Source organism: Scyliorhinus canicula, chromosome 21, assembly GCF_902713615.1.
Source record: "Scyliorhinus canicula chromosome 21, sScyCan1.1, whole genome shotgun sequence".
Taxonomy (NCBI): Eukaryota; Metazoa; Chordata; class Chondrichthyes; order Carcharhiniformes; family Scyliorhinidae; genus Scyliorhinus; species Scyliorhinus canicula.
This window is the reverse complement of record NC_052166.1, coordinates 5677226-5697325: the sequence shown is the minus strand read 5'-3', so window position 1 is coordinate 5697325 and position 20100 is coordinate 5677226. Positions and strand designations below refer to the sequence as shown.

At 53.5% G+C, this 20100-nt stretch overlaps 1 protein-coding gene across 1 annotated transcript in view; it reads left to right on the top strand.

Moving 5' to 3' along the window:
- The window catches only part of flna (filamin A, alpha (actin binding protein 280)), a 63748-nt gene extending 58410 nt beyond the window's left edge, over nucleotides 1–5338 (top strand). Inside the window, exon 35 of the mRNA XM_038782565.1 lies at nucleotides 5315–5338. Within this exon, the coding sequence (XP_038638493.1) occupies nucleotides 5315–5338 (24 nt within the window). The remainder of the gene's footprint in view (nucleotides 1–5314) is intronic.
- The last annotated feature ends 14762 nt before the right edge of the window (nucleotides 5339–20100 follow it).

Below are 20100 nucleotides of genomic sequence, written 5' to 3'. Positions count from 1 at the left end.
CTTGGACCCAATCCAGAAAGCGGTGGATCAGCTGAACCAGAGGATGGACGCCCAGGATGTTAAAGTTAAGGAGCTGGAAGAGGCGGTGGAGGAACAGGCGGATGCGCAAACGGTTGCAGCGGTAGAAGTGGACGGCCTGAAAGAGCGGCAGAGAAGACTGCTGGACAGAGTAGAGGAGCTGGAGAATAGAGTCCGCAGGAACAATCTGAGGATGGTCGGCCTCCCAGAGGGGGCGGAGGGAGCTGATGCTGCAGCGTTTGTAGCAGACCTGCTGAAGCAGCTGATGGGGGCCGAAGCCTTTCCGCGACCGCTGGAGCTGGAGGGGGCACACAGAGTGCAGGCAAGGCAGGGGCGGCCGGGCGGACCCCCCCGCCCGATGGTGATTAGGTTCCACAGGTTCGTGGACAAGGAGCGGGTGCTGCAGTGGGCAAAGAGCGCCAGGAGCAGCACGTGGAATAACAGTGTTCTCCGCATTTATCAGGATCTAAGCCAGGAGGTGGCTCGGCGGCGAGCAGCCTTTAAGAATGTCAAGGAGGTGCTGTTCAAGAAGCACGTGAAGTTTGGTCTGCTGTTCCCAGCTCGGCTATGGGTCACGCACCAGGGTCAACACCACTACTTCTCCGAGCCCGAAGAAGCGATGGATTTTGTGAGGGACCTGGGGATGGTCCCGAAAGGAGGCCCCAAGGACGCGAGTTAAGGCCCGAGGATTTCTGTGGGGAGGAACGCCGAATGTGCCTGGACTGCTGCTCAACGGTTTGCTGGGCCAAAGGGGCCAAGCGGAACATTTGAGACTCTTTCCTTTGTTCATGGACATTTATGTGCTTTTTCTCTTTTTTCTATGTTTTTTCCCTTTTTTTTTTCCTGTTTGGGCTTTTTGTGCAGCTCGCGGAAGCTGGAGCCGGCTTGCCCCAGTGGGTGGGGAGGAGGGCGGGGAAACAAGGGGAATGGGACAGGAAGGCGCCGGAGTGTTGAGTCACCGGGCTAGCAGATTGGCTAGTCAAGGAAGTCAGATGGGGGGGGGAAGTTACAGCCAGTAGATGGCAGGGGTGGGGGTATCGGGGGATGGGGTTAGGGGAGGGGGGGGTTGTTCTGCTGACGGGAGAGGGACTTGAAATAGGCACTGGAAAGGAGGTCGAGGGTGGAGGCAGCTATAGGGCGGGCCAGGAAGGACGCGACGCACGGGTCAGGGGCCGGCCCGAGAAAGGCTATGGCTGACCGGCGGGGTGGGGGGGTGGGATGTGCCCCCCGACCAGGCTGATCACCTGGAACGTCAAGGGACTGAATAGGCCGGTTAAGAGGGCGCGGGTGTTCGCGCACTTGCGGGCCCTGAGGGCGGACGTAATTATGTTGCAGGAGACACATCTGAAAGTGTCAGACCAGACCAGGCTAAGGAAGGGCTGGATTAGCCAGGTCTTCCACTCGGACTTGGACTCGAAGTCCAGAGGGGTGGCAATCATGATCAACAAGCGGGTGCAATTTGAGGCAGAGGGCATATCCGCAGACAGGGGGGGCAGATACCTGATGGTACGGGGCAGGCTGGAGGGGAGAAGAGTGGTGCTGGTGAATATATATGCCCCGAACTGGGATGACGTGGACTTCATTAAAAGAGTGCTGGGGAAGATCCCGGACTTGGATTCTCGCAGGCTAATAATGGGAGGGGACTTTAACATGGTCCTTGACCCGACTTTGGATCGGTCGTGTCCCAGAACGGGTAGACTCTCAGCAATGGCAAGGGAGCTGAAAGGGTTTATGGAGCAAATGGGGGCAGTGGACCCCTGGAGAGAGGGACAGCCAACAGGAAGGGGCTACTCGTTTTAATCGCACGTCCACAAAGTATATTCCAGGATAGATTTCTTTGTGCTAAGCAGGGACTGTATGGGGGAGGTAAAGAACACGGAATACTCAGCAATTACCATTTCAGACCATGCCCCGCATTGGGTGGACCTGCAGTTCGGGGGAGCGAGTTATCAACGCCCGCAATGGAGGCTAGATGTGGGACTGCTGTCGGAGGAGGGGATCTGCGAGAGGCTTCGGAAATGTATAAAAAATTACCTGCAGGTGAATGACACTGGGGAGGTCTCAGCGGCGACCGTGTGGGAGGCGCTAAAGGCAGTAGTGCGGGGGGAGCTGATTTCAATTGGGGCCCATAGAGCCAAGGCAGACCGGGCAGAGATGGATAGATTGGTCAGGGAAATGGGCCGGATAGATGAAGAGCACGCGGAGTCCCCGGGGGAGGTTTTACTCAGGGAAAGGCAGAGGCTACAGGCGGAACTGGGGGCACTATCCACGAGTAGGGCCGTGGAACAGCTTAGGAAGGCGAGGGGAGTGGTGTACGAGTACGGGGAAAAGGCTAGCAGACTGTTAGCGCAGCAACTTAGGAGGAGGGAGGCGGCCAGGGAAATAGGTAGAGTGAGGGACGAGGGGGGGCACAAAGTGGAGGATCCGGCAGAATTGAATAGGGTATTCCGATACTTCTATCGTAAGCTGTATACTTCGGAGCCGCCAGAAGAACCGGAGGGGATGAAAAGGTTTCTGGATGGGTTAACATTCCCAACAGTTGGGGGGGGGCGAGTGGAAGAGCTGGGGGCCCCGATTAGAGTAGAGGAGGTATTGGGGGGGCCTAAAGGCCATGCAGTCGGGGAAGTCCCCGGGGCCGGATGGATACCCAGTAGAGTTTTATAGGAAGTTCTCGGAGCTGGTGGGCCCGGTCTTGGCGAGGGTTTTCAATGAGGCAAGGGACAGAGGGACCCTGCCGCCGACGATGTCACAAGCCACCATATCTCTGATATTAAAGCGGGGTAAAGACCCGGAGGTGTGCGGGTCCTACAGGCCAATCTCCCTGATTAATGTAGATGCCAAGCTCCTGGCAAAGGTACTGGCGGGTAGAATGGAGGACTGTGTACCGGAGGTGATTGGGGAGGATCAAACGGGGTTCGTGAAAGGTAGGCAGCTGGCGGCCAATCTGAGGAGATTGCTCAATGTGATAATGATGCCCCCGGCGGGTAGAGAGGTGGAGGTAGTGGTAGCTATGGACGCCGAGAAGGCCTTTGACCGGGTGGAGTGGGAATATCTATGGGAGGTGCTCGGACGGTTTGGGTTCGGGGAGGGATTGGTGGATTGGATCAAATTATTATATCAGGCCCCGAGGGCCAGCGTCAGGACCAACAGAGAAGTGTCGGAGTACTTTAGGTTGTACCGAGGGACCAGGCAGGGCTGCCCGCTCTCCCCGCTGCTGTTTGCGCTGGCCATAGAGCCGCTGGCGATTGCGCTGAGAGCCGCAGAGGGATGGAAGGGGATGGTGAGGGGCGGGGTTGAACACAGGGTTTCTCTTTATGCAGACGACCTGCTCCTGTACGTGTCGGACCCAGTGGCCGGGATGGGAACTATACTGGGAATGCTGAGGGAGTTCGGCCAGTTCTCAGGATACAAATTAAATACGGTCAAGAGTGAAATGTTTGTGGTACAGGCAAGGGGCCAGGAGAACAGATTGAGAGGGCTACCGTTTAGGTTAGTTGAGGAAAATTTCCGGTATTTGGGAATCCAGGTGGCACGAGACTGGGGCAGGCTGCATAAGTTAAATTTGGCCAGGGTGGTGGAGCAAATGAAGGGAGAGTTTCGGAGATGGGATGCACTCCCGCTGTCGCTGGCAGGGAGGGTGCAGACTGTAAAGATGACAATCCTCCCTCGATTTTTGTTTATTTTTCAGTGCCTCCCGATCTTTATCCCACAGTCCTTCTTCAAAAGAGTTAACGGGCTGATCATGAGCTTTGTCTGGGCGGGAAAGTCTCCGCGGGTGAAGAAGGCGATGTTGGAGAGGAACCGCAGCGAGGGAGGGCTGGCGTTGCCGAGTCTGGTCAATTATTACTGGGCGGCCAACATCGCTATGATAAGGAAGTGGATGGTGGGTACGGGGTCTATTTGGGAGCGGGTGGAGGCGGCTTCGTGCAGGGGCTCCAGTTTGGAAGCCCTGGTCACGGCTCCTCTACCGCTGCCGCTGGCCAAGTACACCACCAGCCCGGTAGTGGTGGCGACCCTGCGGATATGGGGCCAGTGGAGGAGGCATGTGGGGGAGATGGGGGCGTCTGTCTGGGCGCCAATCTGCGACAACCATCGGTTTGCCCCCGGCAGTATGGATGGGGGGTTCCGAGTATGGCGGCGAGCAGGGGCGGGAAGGGTGGGTGATATGTTCCTGGAAGGGAGCTTCGCGAGTTTGAGGAGCTTGGAGGAGAAATTTGGGTTGGTAAGGGGAAATGATTTTAGATACCTACAGTTGCGGGACTTTGTTCGTAGACAGGTCCCATCTTTCCCACGCCTCCCACCAATGGGGATCCTAGACAGAATAGTCTCTGGGAGGGACGAAGGGGAGGGTAGAGTCTCGGGTATTTATAAGGTGCTCATGAGGGAGGAAGGGTCCCAGACAGAGGAACTGAAACTTAAATGGGAGGAGGAGCTAGGCGGGGAATTGGAGGATGGGCTGTGGGCAGAGGCCCTGAGTAGGGTAAACTCGACCGCGACATGTGCTAGGCTCGGGCTGATCCAATTTAAGGTCGTTCACCGGGCCCATATGACGGTGGCTCGGATGAGCAAATTTTTCGGGATAGAGGACAAATGCGCTAGGTGCGCGGGAGGACCAGCGAACCATGTGCACATGTTTTGGGCATGCCCTGAGCTGAGGGGGTACTGGGAGGGATTTGCGGGGGTCATGTCCCAGGTGCTAAAAACAAGGGTGGTGATGAGTCCAGGGGTGGCAATTTTTGGGGTTTCGGAAGACCCGGGCGTCCAGGGGGAGAAAGAGGCCGATGTGCTGGCCTTTGCTTCCCTGATAGCCCGGCGACGAATATTATTGGCGTGGAGGGACTCAAAGCCCCCGAAGACTGAGTGGTGGCTTGCGGACATGTCAAGTTTCCTGGGGATGGAAAAAATTAAGTTCGCCTTGAGGGGATCTGTGCAGGGGTTCACCCGGAGGTGGCAACCATTTATTGACTTCTTTGCGGGAGAGTGAGCGTCAGCAGGGGGGTGGGGGGAGGGGGGGGGGGGGGGTAAGAGTAGAGTAGGAGGGAAAATATGGCGGGTAGTACGGGTGGGAGGGGAGCGGGCTTGTGCAATATGTTACGATGGAAGTATTGAAAGTACGTGGATGTTTGCACATTTTTGCCTTTTTTGCTTCCTTTCTGATGATGTCTGTAACTGTTTATAAAGCCAAAAACTACCTCAATAAAATTGTTTATTAAAAAAAAATAAACACCTGATATACCTTAAATTTAGACGGAAAACGCAGAGTGAATTAACTATGGCTTTAATTGACTTACAACAGAACTGGCAGCGTGCCACAGAATGAGGCAGTGTGAGAGGTCGGCAGCTTATATACCCAGACCCTAGGGGGAGGAGCCACGGGCAGAGCCAAAACCGTACAACATGTAATATAGTGGCAATACTGTACAACACCTAATACTGTGGCAGCACAATACAACACAATGGTTTCACCACATTCACCCCCTGTTTAAAAAAAGTCCCTTTGATTGTCCGCCGTGACAGCCTCAGTTCCGGCTGTGGTGTGGGTATCATAGTTGGCGGAAGCGTTGAGGCAGGCGTGTCCGGGAGCAAGACCCAGGCGGGTGGGCAGCAACGGGGGAAGGGGGTATAGGGTCGGGTTGAGTAGTAGTGGAGAGGGGAGGAATAGAGTCGGGGGCGTCGGTGACAGTCGCTGGGGAACCTGCGGGTGGCCAATCCCGAAAGGAGACTGTCGTCCCGCCCGTCATGGTGAGCCACGTGGGCGTACTGGGGATTTGCACGGAGGAGCAGGACCCTCCCGACCAGAGGATCCGACTTATGAGCCCTCACATGTCGTCGGAGCAGGAGGGGCCCTGGAACCGTCATCCAGGTCGGGAGCGAGACCCCCGAGGTGGACCTTCTGGGGAAGGCAAACATCCTCTCGTGGTGGGGGGGGGGGGGGGTCATCACATTAGTAGCAGTGCAGAGGAGTGACCGGATGGAGTGGAGCGACTCGGGAAGGACCTCCTGCCAGCGGGAGACTGGGAGACTCCGAGACCGAAGGGCCAGAAGGACGGCCTTCCAGACCGTCGCGTTCTCCCTCTCCACCTGCCCGTTTCCCCGGGGGTTGTAGCTGGTCGTCCTGCTGGAGGCGATGCCCTTACCGAGCAGGAACTGACGCAGCTCGTCGTTCATGAAGGAGGATCCCCGATCGCTGTGGATGTAAGTGGGGAAACCGAACAAGGTGAAGACACTACTCAGGGCTTAATGACAGTGGCCGAGATCATGTCTGGGCATGGGATGGCGAAAGGGAAACGTGAGTACTCGTCACGGATGCTGAGGAAGTACACGTTACGGTCAGTGGAGGGGAGGGGCCCTTTGAAGTCGATGCTGAGGCGTTCAAAGGGGCGGGAGGCCTTTACCAGGTGCCTGTCTGGCCGGTAGAAGTGTGGTTTGCACTCCGCACAGACCTGGCAGTCCCTGGTCACGGCCCTGACCTCCTCGATGGAGCAAGGCAGGTTGCGGGCCTTGATATAATGGAAAAGCTGGGTGACCCCCGGGTGACAGAGGTCATTGTGGAGAGCCCGAAGTCGGTCTACTTGTGGGCCGGCACATGTACCGCGGGATAGGGCATCTGGGGGCTCATTGAGCTTCCCAGGTTGATACTGGATATCATAGTTATCGGAGGTTTCGATCCTCCACCTCAATATCTTATCGTTCTTGATCTTGCCCCGCTGTGTGTCACTGAACATGAAGGCAACCGACCATTGGTCAGTGAGGAGAGCGAATCGCCTGCCGGCCAGGTAATGCCTCCAATGTCGCACAGCTTCCACGACGGCTTGGTCCTCCGTTTCGACGGGGGAGTGTCGAATTTCAAAGGCATGGCGGGTACGGCAGAAGAAAGCCACGGGCCTGCCCGCCTGGTTGAGGGTGGCGGCCAGGGCAAAGTCAGACGCATCGCTCTCCACCTGGAACGGGCCGGATTCGTCCACAGCGTGCATCGTGGGCTTGGCAATATCCACCTTGATGCGGTCGTAGGCCAGGCGATCCCCCTCCGTCAGGGGAAAATCAGTGGATTTGATGAGCGGGCGGGCCTTGGGGTCTAGGGTGATGGAGGCGGCCACGGGATGGCGGGCTGGCTTCGGACGGCGGGCGGGCCGGTCGAGAGTAGCAGACGCCAGCTGACGGACGGGCAGGGTTCCGGGAGGCGGGGGTGGACTTCGAAAATGGCGTTGAAGATGGCGGTGCCCCTGACTTCCATGAGGTGCCGCGTGGTCGGAGGCGTAGCCACCCCGTTACGGAAGGCCACCTCCAGCGATTCAGCAAACTGAACCGTTTCCCGGAGGTCGAGGGTCTCCCTTTCTAGCAGGTGCTGGTGAACGCGGTGTGAGTCAATGCCGGCAACATAGGCGTCCCGGATCAGAAGTTCGGTGGGCTTAGCAGCCGACACTGCCTCGCAGTCGCAGATCCCGCCGAGCACCCGCAAAATGGGCACAAATTCTACCAGCGACTCTCCAGGGCGCTGACGCCGCGTGGCAAGGAGGTGCCTGGCGAACAGTCCGTCAACCCGTTTCACATACCGTCCTTTCAAGAGATTAATGGCTTCATCAAACGAGGCCGCGTCCCGGAAGATGAGAAAGATTCGCGGGCTCACCTGGGAGATGAGGACTCGCAGCTTGTGTTCCTCGGTGACGGCTGACGGCGGCAGAATTGATGAAAGATTCTGGACAGCGTAGCCAGTGTGCAAAGATGGCATCGGCGTCGGTTGTTTGGGGGTCTATCTGCAGGAGATCCGGTTTGAGATCCGGATCCATGTTAAACAGCTCTTTGATTTAATGTAAGTCAATTAAATTGATCTGCCATCAATTAAGACGGAGAACGCAGCCCAATACAACACAGTGGCTTCACCACAACGCCGTTGGTATATCATTAAAGGGCCTGACCTGGTATTCTCCGGGGCCTCTGCGATGCCCCACCAGGAGGAATTACTCACAGTGGGTTTCACAAACATCGAGATACAGGCGCTGTGGCTGCTGAGGGCGAGAGAGGACGTAGGACACGGAGAGGCGCGACTGCGGGATGTCGGGCCTGACACTGGGCGGGGGCTGGTGGGGGAGGGGCTTCTACCAGTGGGACGGAGAAGCGGGGGGGGTGACCAGGGGATGGGCCGTGGGGTGGGGTGTCCAGGCACAGACCATCATTACCGGGGCCTGCAAAGCAGTCATCCCGCCGTGCACCCTGTCGTGTTAAGCACGTTGAGATAACACGGGCTGCAACTGGATGCAGCTATAACTCAAGTATTCTCCAGACCTTGAGTTTAGTTCAACTTGATTTATTGAACCTGTCACACAGTTAGCACGGTTGAAAATGAAATGAAATGAAATGAAAAATGAAAATCGCTTATTGTCACGAGTAGGCTTCAATGAAGTTACTGTGAAAAGCCCCTAGTCGCCACATTCCGGCGCCTGTCCGGGGAGGCTGGTACGGGTACACTGGTACGCAGTTCTCTGCGAGTTCGACACTCTGCTAACCTCGCTGTGATTTCTCTCTCTAGACTGAACCAGATTAGCTCTTCTCCACGTGCTGTATGCGTTGTGTGGTGTGTACACTGGACCCACTGTGTGGGCAGCCCGAGTGGAAAGAGTTGGAGTGTGAGTTCCTCGTGCCTTTTATAGTGGGAAACCACCTCCCAAGTGTTCTGCCTGCTGATTGGCCATGCCCTGTTAGAACATAGAACATAGAACAGTACAGCACAGAACAGGCCCTTCGGCCCTCAATGTTGTGCCGAGCCATGATCACCCTACTCAAACCCACGTATCCACCCTATACCCGTAACCCAACAACCCCCCCCCCCTTAACCTTACTTTTATTAGGACACTACGGGCAATTTAGCATGGCCAATCAACCTAACCCGCACATCTTTGGACTGTGGGAGGAAACCGGAGCACCCGGAGGAAATCCACGCACACACAGGGAGAACGTGCAGACTCCGCACAGACAGTGACCCAGCCGGGAATCGAACCTGGGACCCTGGAGCTGTGAAGCATTTATGCTAACCACCATGCTACCCTGCTGCCCCTTGTTCCCTGTACTCATTAGCTGCCTGTCTGTATCTCATTAAGTGCCTGTCTGCATATCATGACATCTCCCCACTGGCCCGTGTGACATCGGCAGAGTGACATCGGCCGTATGGATGCACCCACGCCACCCCTAACTTGGCATCTACATTCAACAACGTTATCGGGCGGTGTGGCTCACACTGCTCCGGGTCCTTATCCTTCTTTATAATAAGGGAGACGGAAGCCTGAGGCAGTGTAGGGGGAATTCCCCCCCCCCCTCTCCCTCCCCTCGTTATTGGCCCAGGTGTGGTGAATGTAACATGGTAATTCACACTGTATCTTTGTAAGCGCAGTAGCGTTATCCGACCACTAGGGGGGGAGTAGCTCTGGGAATGCTCAGGAGCTTGTACAGGGCTCCACCCTTGGCTCCGCCCATGACTCCTCCCCCTAGTGCTGCTGTATAAATACCCTTGTCCAGAGTCAGCCTGCAGTTCACTGAGAGTTCATCAACGGGTAACAGGCTGGCTCTGTAGTAAGTCGATTAAATCCTATATTCATATCGGAAAACACGTGTCTGGTGAATTGATGGTTCCATCACCAGTTCCATCCCAAACTTTCTATACAACTCTTCCAGGAACGGACCGTCATCGCACAAAGAGGCCCACTAACAAAAGGCCCACTCAACATTACTGCTCCCTACCCGAATACCCACCCCCAAACACTTTAAAAAACACACAAAACTCCTCCAAAATTTAATGTCCTCACACTCCTCCCAGTCCACTGTCCCTGAGAAGGTCCATCGCCTCCTCTGGCGTGTCGAAATAAAGCTCCTGTTTCCGGAAAAGTCACCCCGAGGCGGGCCGGGTACAAAACCCCAAACTCCATCCCTTCTTGAAGAGGGCAGCCTACACCCGGTTGAACCCGGGCCTCCTCTTTGCCAGCTCCACACCCAGGTCCTGGCAGGCCTGCAGCTCACTCCGCTCCCAGGGGCACCCCCTGGCCGGCCTCGCCCACTTCAAACTCTTTGTGCAGGAACCGATGCAGACTCACCACCATCGCCCTCGGCGGCTCCCCCACCTGCGGCCTCCTCCTCAGCGCCCTGTGGGCCAGATCCCACCTCGAGGGGCCGCTCGAGGACCCCCTCCCCCCATCAACCTCTCCAGCATCCTGGCCAGCGGCCTCCGCACCTTCAGGCTGATGCGCGATCAATAACCACAGAAACGAAGGAGTAGGCCGAATCGAGGGCTTTAATCTACAAGATGTTTCCCCAGCAGCTCGAGTACAGAAAGAGGCCGGCTGCTGGGGAACACGGGTTCTTATACCCCGCCTCATTGGGCGGAGCTACCTTACGCCTTGGCCAATGAGAAAGCAACACTTGGGCCAATGAGCAGCGAGCCTTCTCCACCAATGGTAGCTCACACTCCCAGGTACCATAGTACCTCTAGTCATACTACCACACAGGCATCACGTTTCGTCTCCCGGAGCGGTTCTCCAGCTCCTCCACCTTGATCCTCAGCCCCTTCTGACTTTCCCGCATCACTCCCAACTCCGCCACCAACGAGGCGAGCTGCTCCCCCACCGCCTCCTCCATTTTCCGAATCCCCCGGCTCCACTCGCTCAATCCCAGATCTCAGCGACTCCTTCCTCTGCCACTGGAACTTGTTACTCAAGAACGCCCTCTGTTCCATCGCCCACTGGGCAGCGGCAGCACTGCCCCCCCCCCTCCCCCTCCCCCTACCCTCCGCCATCATTACCTGTGGTGCCCTACTAAAACTCTCCTGCCCCAGCGGCTCTTTCTTTCTTGTGGCTCTCCTCGTCCGCTGATCCATCCCCCAGTCTCACCAGAGGAGTGTGGCCTTCCCCAGAGATAGAGAACCTAGTGGAGTGGTGTAACGACAACAATTAGCTTTTATTGGTAGAGGAATTGAGTTTCGGAGCCATGAGGTCATAGAACATAGAACGATACAGCGCAGTACAGGCCCTTCGGCCCTCAATGTTGCACCGACATGGAAAAAAACTAAAGGCCATCTAACCTACACTATGCCCTTATCATCCATATGCTTATCCAATAAACTTTTAAATGCCCTCAATGTTGGCGAGTTCACTACTGTTGCAGGTAGGGCATTCCACGGGCTCACCACTCTTTGCGTAAAAAACCCACCTCTGACCTCTGTCCTATATCTATTACCCCTCAATTTAAGGCTATGTCCCCTCGTGATAGCCACCTCCATCCGCGGGAGAAGGCTCTCGCTGTCCACCCTATCTAACCCTCTGATCATTTTGTATGCCTCTATTAGGTCACCTCTTAACCTTCTTCTCTCTAACGAAAACAACCTCAAGTCCATCAGCCTTTCCTCATAAGATTTTCCCTCCATACCAGGCAACATCCTGGTAAATCTCCTCTGCACCCGTTCCAAAGCTTCCACGTCCTTCCTATAATGAGGCGACCAGAACTGTACGCAATACTCCAAATGCGGCCGTACTAGAGTTTTGTACAACTGCAACATGACCTCATGGCTCCGGAACTCAATCCCTCTACCAATAAAGGCCATCACACCATAGGCCTTCTTCACAACCCTATCAACCTGGGTGGCAACTTTCAGGGATCTATGTACATGGACACCGAGATCCCTCTGCTCATCCACACTACCAAGAATTTTACCATTAGCCAAATATTCCGCATTCCTGTTATTCTTTCCAAAGTGAATCACCTCACACTTCTCCACATTAAACTCCATTTGCCACCTCTCAGCCCCGCTCTGCAGCTTATCTATGTCCCTCTGTAACCTGCAACATCCTTCCGCACTGTCTACAACTCCACCGACTTTAGTGTCGTCTGCAAATTTACTTACCCATCCTTCTGCTCCCTCCTCTAGGTCATTTATAAAAATGACAAACAGCAACGGCCCCAGAACAGATCCTTGTGGTACGCCACTCGTAACTGAACTCCATTCTGAACATTTCCCATCAACCACCACTCTCTGTCTTCTTTCAACTAGCCAATTTCTGATCCACATCTCTAAATCACCCTCAATCCCCAGCCTCCGTATTTTCTGCAATAGCCGACCGTGGGGAACCTTATCAAACGCTTTACTGAAATCCATATACACCACATCAACTGCTTTACCTTCGTCTACCTGTTCAGTCACCTTCTCAAAGAACTCGATAAGGTTTGTGAGGCATGACCTACCCTTCACAAAACCATGCTGACTATCCCTAATCATATTATTCCTATCTAGATGATTATAAATCGTATCTTTTATAATCCTCTCCAAGACTTTACCCACCTCAGATGTTAGGCTCACCGGCCTATAGTTACCGGGGTTATCTCTACTTCCCTTCTTGAACAAAGGGACCACATTTGCTATCCTCCAGTCCTCTGGCACTATTCCTGTAGCCAATGATGACCTAAAAATCAAAGCCAAAGGCTCAGCAATCTCTTCCCTGGCTTCCCAGAGAATCCTAGGATAAATCCCATCAGGCCCCGGGGACTTATCTATTTTCACCTTGTCCAGAATTGCCAACACTTCTTCCCTACTCACCTCAATGCCATCTATTCTAATAGCCTGGGTCTCAGCATTCTCCTCCACAATATTATCTTTTTCCTGAGTGAATACTGACAAAAAGTATTCATTTAGTATCTCGCTTATCTCCTCAGCCTCCACACACAACTTCCCACCACTGTCCTTGACTGGCCCTACTCTTACCCTAGTCATTCTTTCATTCCTGACATACCTATAGAAAGCTTTTGGGTTTTCCTTGATCCTACCTGCCAAAGACTTCTCATGTCCCCGCCTTGCTCGTCTTAGCTCTCTCTTTAGATCCTTCCTCGCTTCCCTGTAACTATCAAGCGCCCCAACTGAAACTTCACGCCTCATCTTCACATAGGCCTCCTTTTTCCTCTTAACAAGAGATTCCACTTCTTTGGTAAACCACGGTTCCCTCGCTCTACCCTTTCCTCCCTGTCTGACTGGTACGTACTGATCAAGAACACGCAATAGCTGTTCCTTGAACAAGCTCCACATATCCAGTGTGCCCAACCCTTGCAGCCTACTTCTCCAACCTACACATCCTAAGTCATGTCTAATGGCATCATAATTGCCCTTCCCCCAGCTATAACTCTTGCCCTGCGGGGTATACATCCCTTTCCATCACTAATGTAAAGGTCACCGAATTGTGGTCACTGTCTCCAAAGTGTTCACTTACCTCCAGATCTAACACCTGGCCTGGTTCATTACCCAAAACCAAATCCAAAGTGGCCTCACCTCTTGTTGGCCTGTCAACATATTGTGTCAGAAAACCCTCCTGCACACATTGTACAAAGAACGACCCATCCAATGTACTCGAACTATATCTTTTCCAGTCAATATTAGGAAAGTTAAAGTCTCCCATAACAACTACCCTGTTACTTTCGCTCTTTTCCAGAATCATCTTCGCCATTCTTTCCTCTACATCCCTAGAACTATTAGGTGGCCTATAGAAAACTCCCAGCAGGGTGACCTCTCCTTTCCTGTTTCTAACCTCAGCCCATACTACCTCGGAAGAAGAGTCCCCATCTTGCACCCTTTCTGCCACCGTAATACTGTCCTTGACTAGCAGCGCCACACCTCCCCCTCTTTTGCCCCCTTCTCTGACTTTACTAAAGCACCTAAACCCCGGAACCTGCAACAACCATTCCTGTCCCTGCTCTATCCATGTCTCTGAAATGGCCACAACATCGAAGTCCCAGGTACCAACCCAAGCTGCCAGTTCCCCTACCTTATTTCGTATACTCCTGGCATTGAAATAGACACACTTCAAACCACCTACCTGAACACTGGCACCCTCCTGCGAAGTCAAATCTGTGCTCCTGACCTCTCTACTCTCAATCTCTCGCACCCCAAAACTACAATCCAGGTTCCCATGCCCCTGCTGAATTAGTTTAAACCCCCCCAAAGAGTACTAACAAATCTCCCCCCCTGGATATTGGTGCCCCTTAGGTTCAGATGTAGACCATCCTGTCTATAGAGGTCCCACCTTCCCCAGAAAGAGCCCCAGTTATCCAGAAATCTGAATCCCTCCCGCCTGCACCATCCCTGTAGCCACGTGTTTAATTGCTCTCTCTCCCTATTCCTCGTCTCACTATCACGTGGCACGGGCAACAACCCAGAGATAACAACTCTGTTTGTTCTCGCTCTGAGCTTCCATCCTAGCTCCCTAAAGGCCTGCCTGACATCCTTGTCCCCTTTCCTACCTATGTCGTTAGTGCCAATGTGGACTACGACTTGGGGCTGCTCCCCCTCCCCCTTAAGGACCCGAAAAACACGATCCGAGACATCACGTACCCTTGCACCTGGGAGGCAACATACCAAACGTGAGTCTCTCTCGCTCCCACAAAATCTCCTATCTGTGCCCCTGACTATTGAGTCCCCAATTACTAATGCTCTGCTCCTCTCCCCCCTTCCCTTCTGAGCAACAGGGACAGACTCCGTGCTAGAGTCCCGCACCCCATGGCTTACCCCTGGTAAGTCGTCCCCCCCACAAGTATCCAAAACGGTATACTTGTTACTCAGGGGAACGACCGCAGGGGGTCCCTGCACTGTCTGCTTCTTCCCAGTCCCTCTTACAGTTACCCATCTATCTCCAGTCTTTGGTGTAACTACTTTCCTGAAGCTCCTATCTATGACCACCTCTGCCTCCCGAATGACCCGAAGTTCATCCAACTCAAGCTCCAGTTCCCTAACTCGGTCTTGTAGGAGCTGGAGCTGGCTGCACTTCCTGCAGGTAAAATCAGCAGGGACACTAACGGCATCCCTCACCTCAAACATCCTGCAGGAGGAACATTGCACTACCTTCCCTGCCATCCCACTTAATTTCAACCAAGTTCTGGTAAACAAATATAAAACAAATAAAAAAATAATAATATAATACTGTATAGCACTTACCTGCTCACACCAATGGGTCTTATTATTAGGTTAGAGGAGGAGGGCGGGTGGGAGACACTACACGTGTAGTGTCTCGGGTATCCTCTCCACCACAATTTATTGGCTAGGAGAAAATCTTTCCCAGAAGTCCGCGGGTCGTACTTCCGGTTCCCGCCTTATATTATCTTTGCTCCCACTGGCACCCCGCCGCTCTCAATGTGTCCCCTCCCGCTCTTTTCAATGTCCCGACTGTCTCTCCTCTCGCGCTGTTTTCAATGTCCCGACTGTCTCTCCTCTCGCGCTGTTTTCAATGTCCCGGCTGTCTCTCCTCTCGCGCTCTTTTCAATGTCCCGACTGTCTTACCTCTCGCGCTGTTTTCAATGTCCCGGCTGTCTCTCCTCCCGCGCTGTTTTCAATGTCCTGGCTGTCTCTCCTCTCGCGCTGTTTTCAATGTCCTGGCTGTCTCTCCTCTCGCGCTCTTTTCAATGTCCCGGCTGTCTCTCCTCTCGCGCTGTTTTCAATGTCCTGGCTGTCTCTCCTCTCGCGCTCTTTTCAATGTCCCGGCTGTCTCTCCTCTCGCGCTGTTTTCAATGTCCTGGCTGTCTCTCCTCTCGCGCTGTTTTCAATGTCCCGACTGTCTCTCCTCTCGCGCTCTTTTCAATGTCCCGGCTGTCTCTCCTCTCGCGCTCTTTTCAATGTCCCGACTGTCTTACCTCTCGCGCTGTTTTCAATGTCCCGGCTGTCTTACCTCTCGCGCTGTTTTCAATGTCCCGGCTGTCTCTCCTCTCGCGCTGTTTTCAATGTCCCGGCTGTCTCTCCTCTCGCGCTGTTTTCAATGTCCCGGCTGTCTTACCTCTCGCGCTCTTTTCAATGTCCCGGCTGTCTCTCCTCTCGCGCTCTTTTCAATGTCCCAGCTGTCTCTCCTCTCGCGCTGTTTTCAATGTCCCGACTGTCTCTCCTCTCGCGCTGTTTTCAATGTCCCGACTGTCTCTCCTCTCGCGCTGTTTTCAATGTCCCGACTGTCTTACCTCTCGCGCTGTTTTCAATGTCCTGGCTGTCTCCCCTCTCGCGCTGTTTTCAATGTCCCGGCTGTCTCTCCTCTCGCGCTGTTTTCAATGTCCCGACTGTCTTACCTCTCGCGCTGTTTTCAATGTCCTGGCTGTCTCTCCTCTCGCGCTCTTTTCAATGTCCTGGCTGTCTCTCCTCTCGCGCTGTTTTCAATGTCCCGACTGTCTTACCTCTCGCGCTGTTTTCAATGTCCCGGCTGTCTTACCTCTCGCGCTCTTTTCAATGTCCCGGCTGTCTCTCCTCTCGCGCTGTTTTCAATGTCCCGGCTGTCTCTCCTCTCGCGCTGTTTTCAATGTCCCGACTGTCTTACCTCTCGCGCTGTTTTCAATGTCCCGGCTGTCTCTCCTCTCGCGCTCTTTTCAATGTCCCGGCTGTCTCTCCTCTCGCGCTCTTTTCAATGTCCTGGCTGTCTCTCCTCTCGCGCAGGTCATGTTGCAGTTGTACAAAACTCTGGTGCGGCCGCATTTGGAGTATTGCGTGCAGTTTTGGTCGCCACATTATAGGATGGATGTGGAAGCATTGGAAAGGGTACAGAGGAGATTTACAAGAATGTTGCCTGGTATGGAGGGAAGATCTTATGAGGAAAGGCTGAAGGACTTGAGGCTGTTTTCGTTAGAGAGAAGAAGGTTAAGAGGGGACTTAATTGAGGCACACAAGATGATCAGAGGATTAGGTAGGGTGGACATTGAGAGCCTTTTTCCTCGGATGGTGATGTCCAGCATGAGCGAACATAGCTTTAAATTGAGGGGAGATAGATATAGGACAGATGTCAGAGGTAGGTTCTTTACTCAGAGAGTAGTAAGGGTGTGGAATGCCCTGCCTGCAACAGTAGTGGACTCGCCAACACTAAACGCATTCAAATGGTCATTGGATAGGCAAAAGGACGATAAGGGAATTGTGTAGAGGGACTTTAGAAGGGTTTCACAGGTCGGCGCAACATCGTGGGCCGAAGGGCCTGTACTGAGCTGTAATGTTCTATGTTCTATCTCTCCCTCAATGCCAGCAAAACTAAAGAGCTGGTCATTGACTTCAGGAAGCAAAGTACTGTACACACCCCTGTCAGCATCAACGGGGCCGAGGTGGAGATGGTTAGTAGTTTCAAATTCCTAGGGGTGCACATCACCAAAAATCTATCCTGGTCCACTCACGTCGACGCTACCACCAAGAAAGCACAACAGCGCCTTTACTTCCTCAGGAAACTAAGGAAAGTTGGCATGTCCACATTAACCCTTACCAACTTTTACAGATGCACTATAGAGAGCATCCTATCGGGCTGCATCACAGCCTGGTATGGCAACTGCTCGGCCCAGGACCGCAAGGAACTTCAGAGAGTCGTGAACACAGCCCAGTCCATCACACGAACCTGCCTCCCATCCATTGACTCCATCTACACCTCCCGCTGCCTGGGGAAAGCAGGCAGCATAATCAAGGATCCCTCCCACCCGGCTTACTCACTTTTCTAACTTCTTCCATCGGGCAGGAGATACAGAAGTCTGAGAACACGCACAAACAGACTCAAAAACAGCTTCTTCCCCGCTGTCACCAGACTCCTAAATGACCCTCTTATGGACTGATCCCATTAACACTACACCCTGTATGCTTCATCCGATGCCAATGCTTATGTAGTTACGTTGTATATCTTGTGTTGCCTTATTATGTATTCTCATGTATTTTCTTGAATTTTGTTTAATTCCCTTTTCTTCCATGTGCTGAATGATCTGTTGAGCTGCTTGCAGAAAAATACTTTTCACTGTACCTCGGTACACGTGACACTAAACAAATCCAATCCAATCCAATCCAACACTCCTGCACCTTTTGCCCTCAAATACTACACCGGGAAAAGACCGAAAGAAATCCAGCTGGAGCGGGAGCAACCAAATGTGCCAGCACTCACTCCATGGCCGCCACAGGAGTACCCAGTCCCGAATTCATGTTGCTCATTCGACGATGCATCCACCCAATCCCAAACTTCTCCAGAACCGGGGACAAGTAGCTCCATTCGGCCCAATCGAAGGCCTTTTCGGCGTCCAGAGGCGCAATAATCTCCGGTTCTGGTTCCATCGCTGCTGTATGAACTACATTAAGTAGCCGCCTCACATTGGATGACAGTCTCCTGCCCCTGTAATCCCCCCCTCTCGTCTGGTCTTCCCCCACTACCTCCGGGAGACACCTCCAATCTCAGTGAAAACTGTTCGGCCAAAACTTCCGCATCCACATTGAGCAGAGAGATTGGACGGCGTGGCCCACACACTGTGGGGTCCTTCTTCAGAAAGAAGGAGATAGATGCTGTCATAATAGGGCAGCAGGGTAGCATGGTGGTTAGCATAAATGCTTCACAGCTCCAGGGTCCCAGGTTCGATTCCCGGCTGGGTCACTGTCTGTGTGGAGTCTGCACGTCCTCCCCCTGTGTGCGTGGGTTTCCTCCGGGTGCTCCGGTTTCCTCCCACAGTCCAAAGATGTGCGGGTTAGGTGGATTTGCCATGCTAAATTGCCCTCAGTGTGCTAATAAAAGTAAGGTTAAGGGGGGGTTGTTGGGTTACGGGTATAGGGTGGATACGTGGGTTTGAGTAGGGTGATCATGGCTCGGCACAACATTGAGGGCCGAAGGGCCTGTTCTGTGCTGTACTGTTCTATGTTCTATGTTCTAATATACAGCAGTGTATCATGGTGCAGACACACACTGATGGACACACACAGGAACCAATCAACATGTACAAACACCGCAGCCAATCACCAGTTAGGATACACACACTATAAAGGCAGAGGGCACCACGGTTCCCGCTCATTCTGGGTGCTGCCTCTGAGTGTAACAAGAACTCATCCAGCCCAGCACAGACTCACAACACGTGCTGAGAGAATCAACTGGTTCGGACAAGGCTTAGGTCTCTAGTTTAAGTTAGCATCATTTAGACCCACAGTCATCGTGTGTTAGTTAGTTAGAAGTAGTTAATCAAATTGAGTTGAACCTTCATCTGCGTTGGAAGTGTCTGTTCATCTCTCAAGTCTAACACTAGCCAACACTTCATGGTACCAGGAGTTGAGGGATGCTCACACTTCTGAGACCTACCCTTCAGTGATCTGCCTTCCACCAGTCTCGTGCCATCCTACAGAATGGACTCCGTTCGCCCGCTGCCGCCTCTCCGCATTGCCGGGAATCTGGGCTCCAACTGGAAACTTTTCAAACAGAACTTCCAGCTGTACCTCGAAGCCAGGGACCTGGAAGCTGCCTCGGACGCACGGAAGATTGCTCTCTTCCTCTCCACAGCCAGTGACCACACTCTGCACATTTACAACTCGCTCACCTTCGATGAGGGGGAGGACAAATCGAAGTTCAAGACCGTAATTCTAAAGTTCGAGGTCAACGAGAGCTTTGAGAGATACATGTTTCAGCAGCGAATTCAGGGTAAGGACGAGCCTTTCCAGTCCTTTATTACCCACCTCCGCGTCCTAGCGCAGTCCTGCAACTACGGGTCCACCTCTGACCCCACGCTCCGTGACCAGATTGTTTTTGGTGTTCAATCTGAGCCCCTGCACCAGCAGCTACTAAAGTAAAGCAGCTCACTCTCTCCACAGCCATTCAGACCTGTGTACTTCATGAAGATGCCTCCACGCACTACTCCTTCATCCAGGCCGCTGAAACGGCGCGGCAAGCCCCTTACGAGGCAGAACGGGTCCAGATGATAAAATCTCTTCAGGCTCTGGACCTGAACGATGGCGGCCATTCCGCGTGCTTTTCATGGAGTCCCGCGCTTACACGCAGCGACCGTGCTGACGTCACGGACCGCTTCGCGCAGGTGCACGCCACGCTGGATCGCCCCGCGCATGCGCGGTGGCACGACGAACGTCCCGACGCTCCGGCGTGCGGCAACTGAGGCCCACTTTAAAAAAAATTTTTTTTTTTTAAATAATTTTTATTGAAAGAGTTTTTCCATACAAACATTTACCCCTACTAATTTTTAAATTATTTACAACACAATCCCTCTAGGCAAATATCCCTCCCTCGCCCGCCCTCTCGCGCGCACCAGTCCTCCCCCCCCCCCCAAGCAACAACTTAACAAACAAGGCAGCCTACAGTTTCA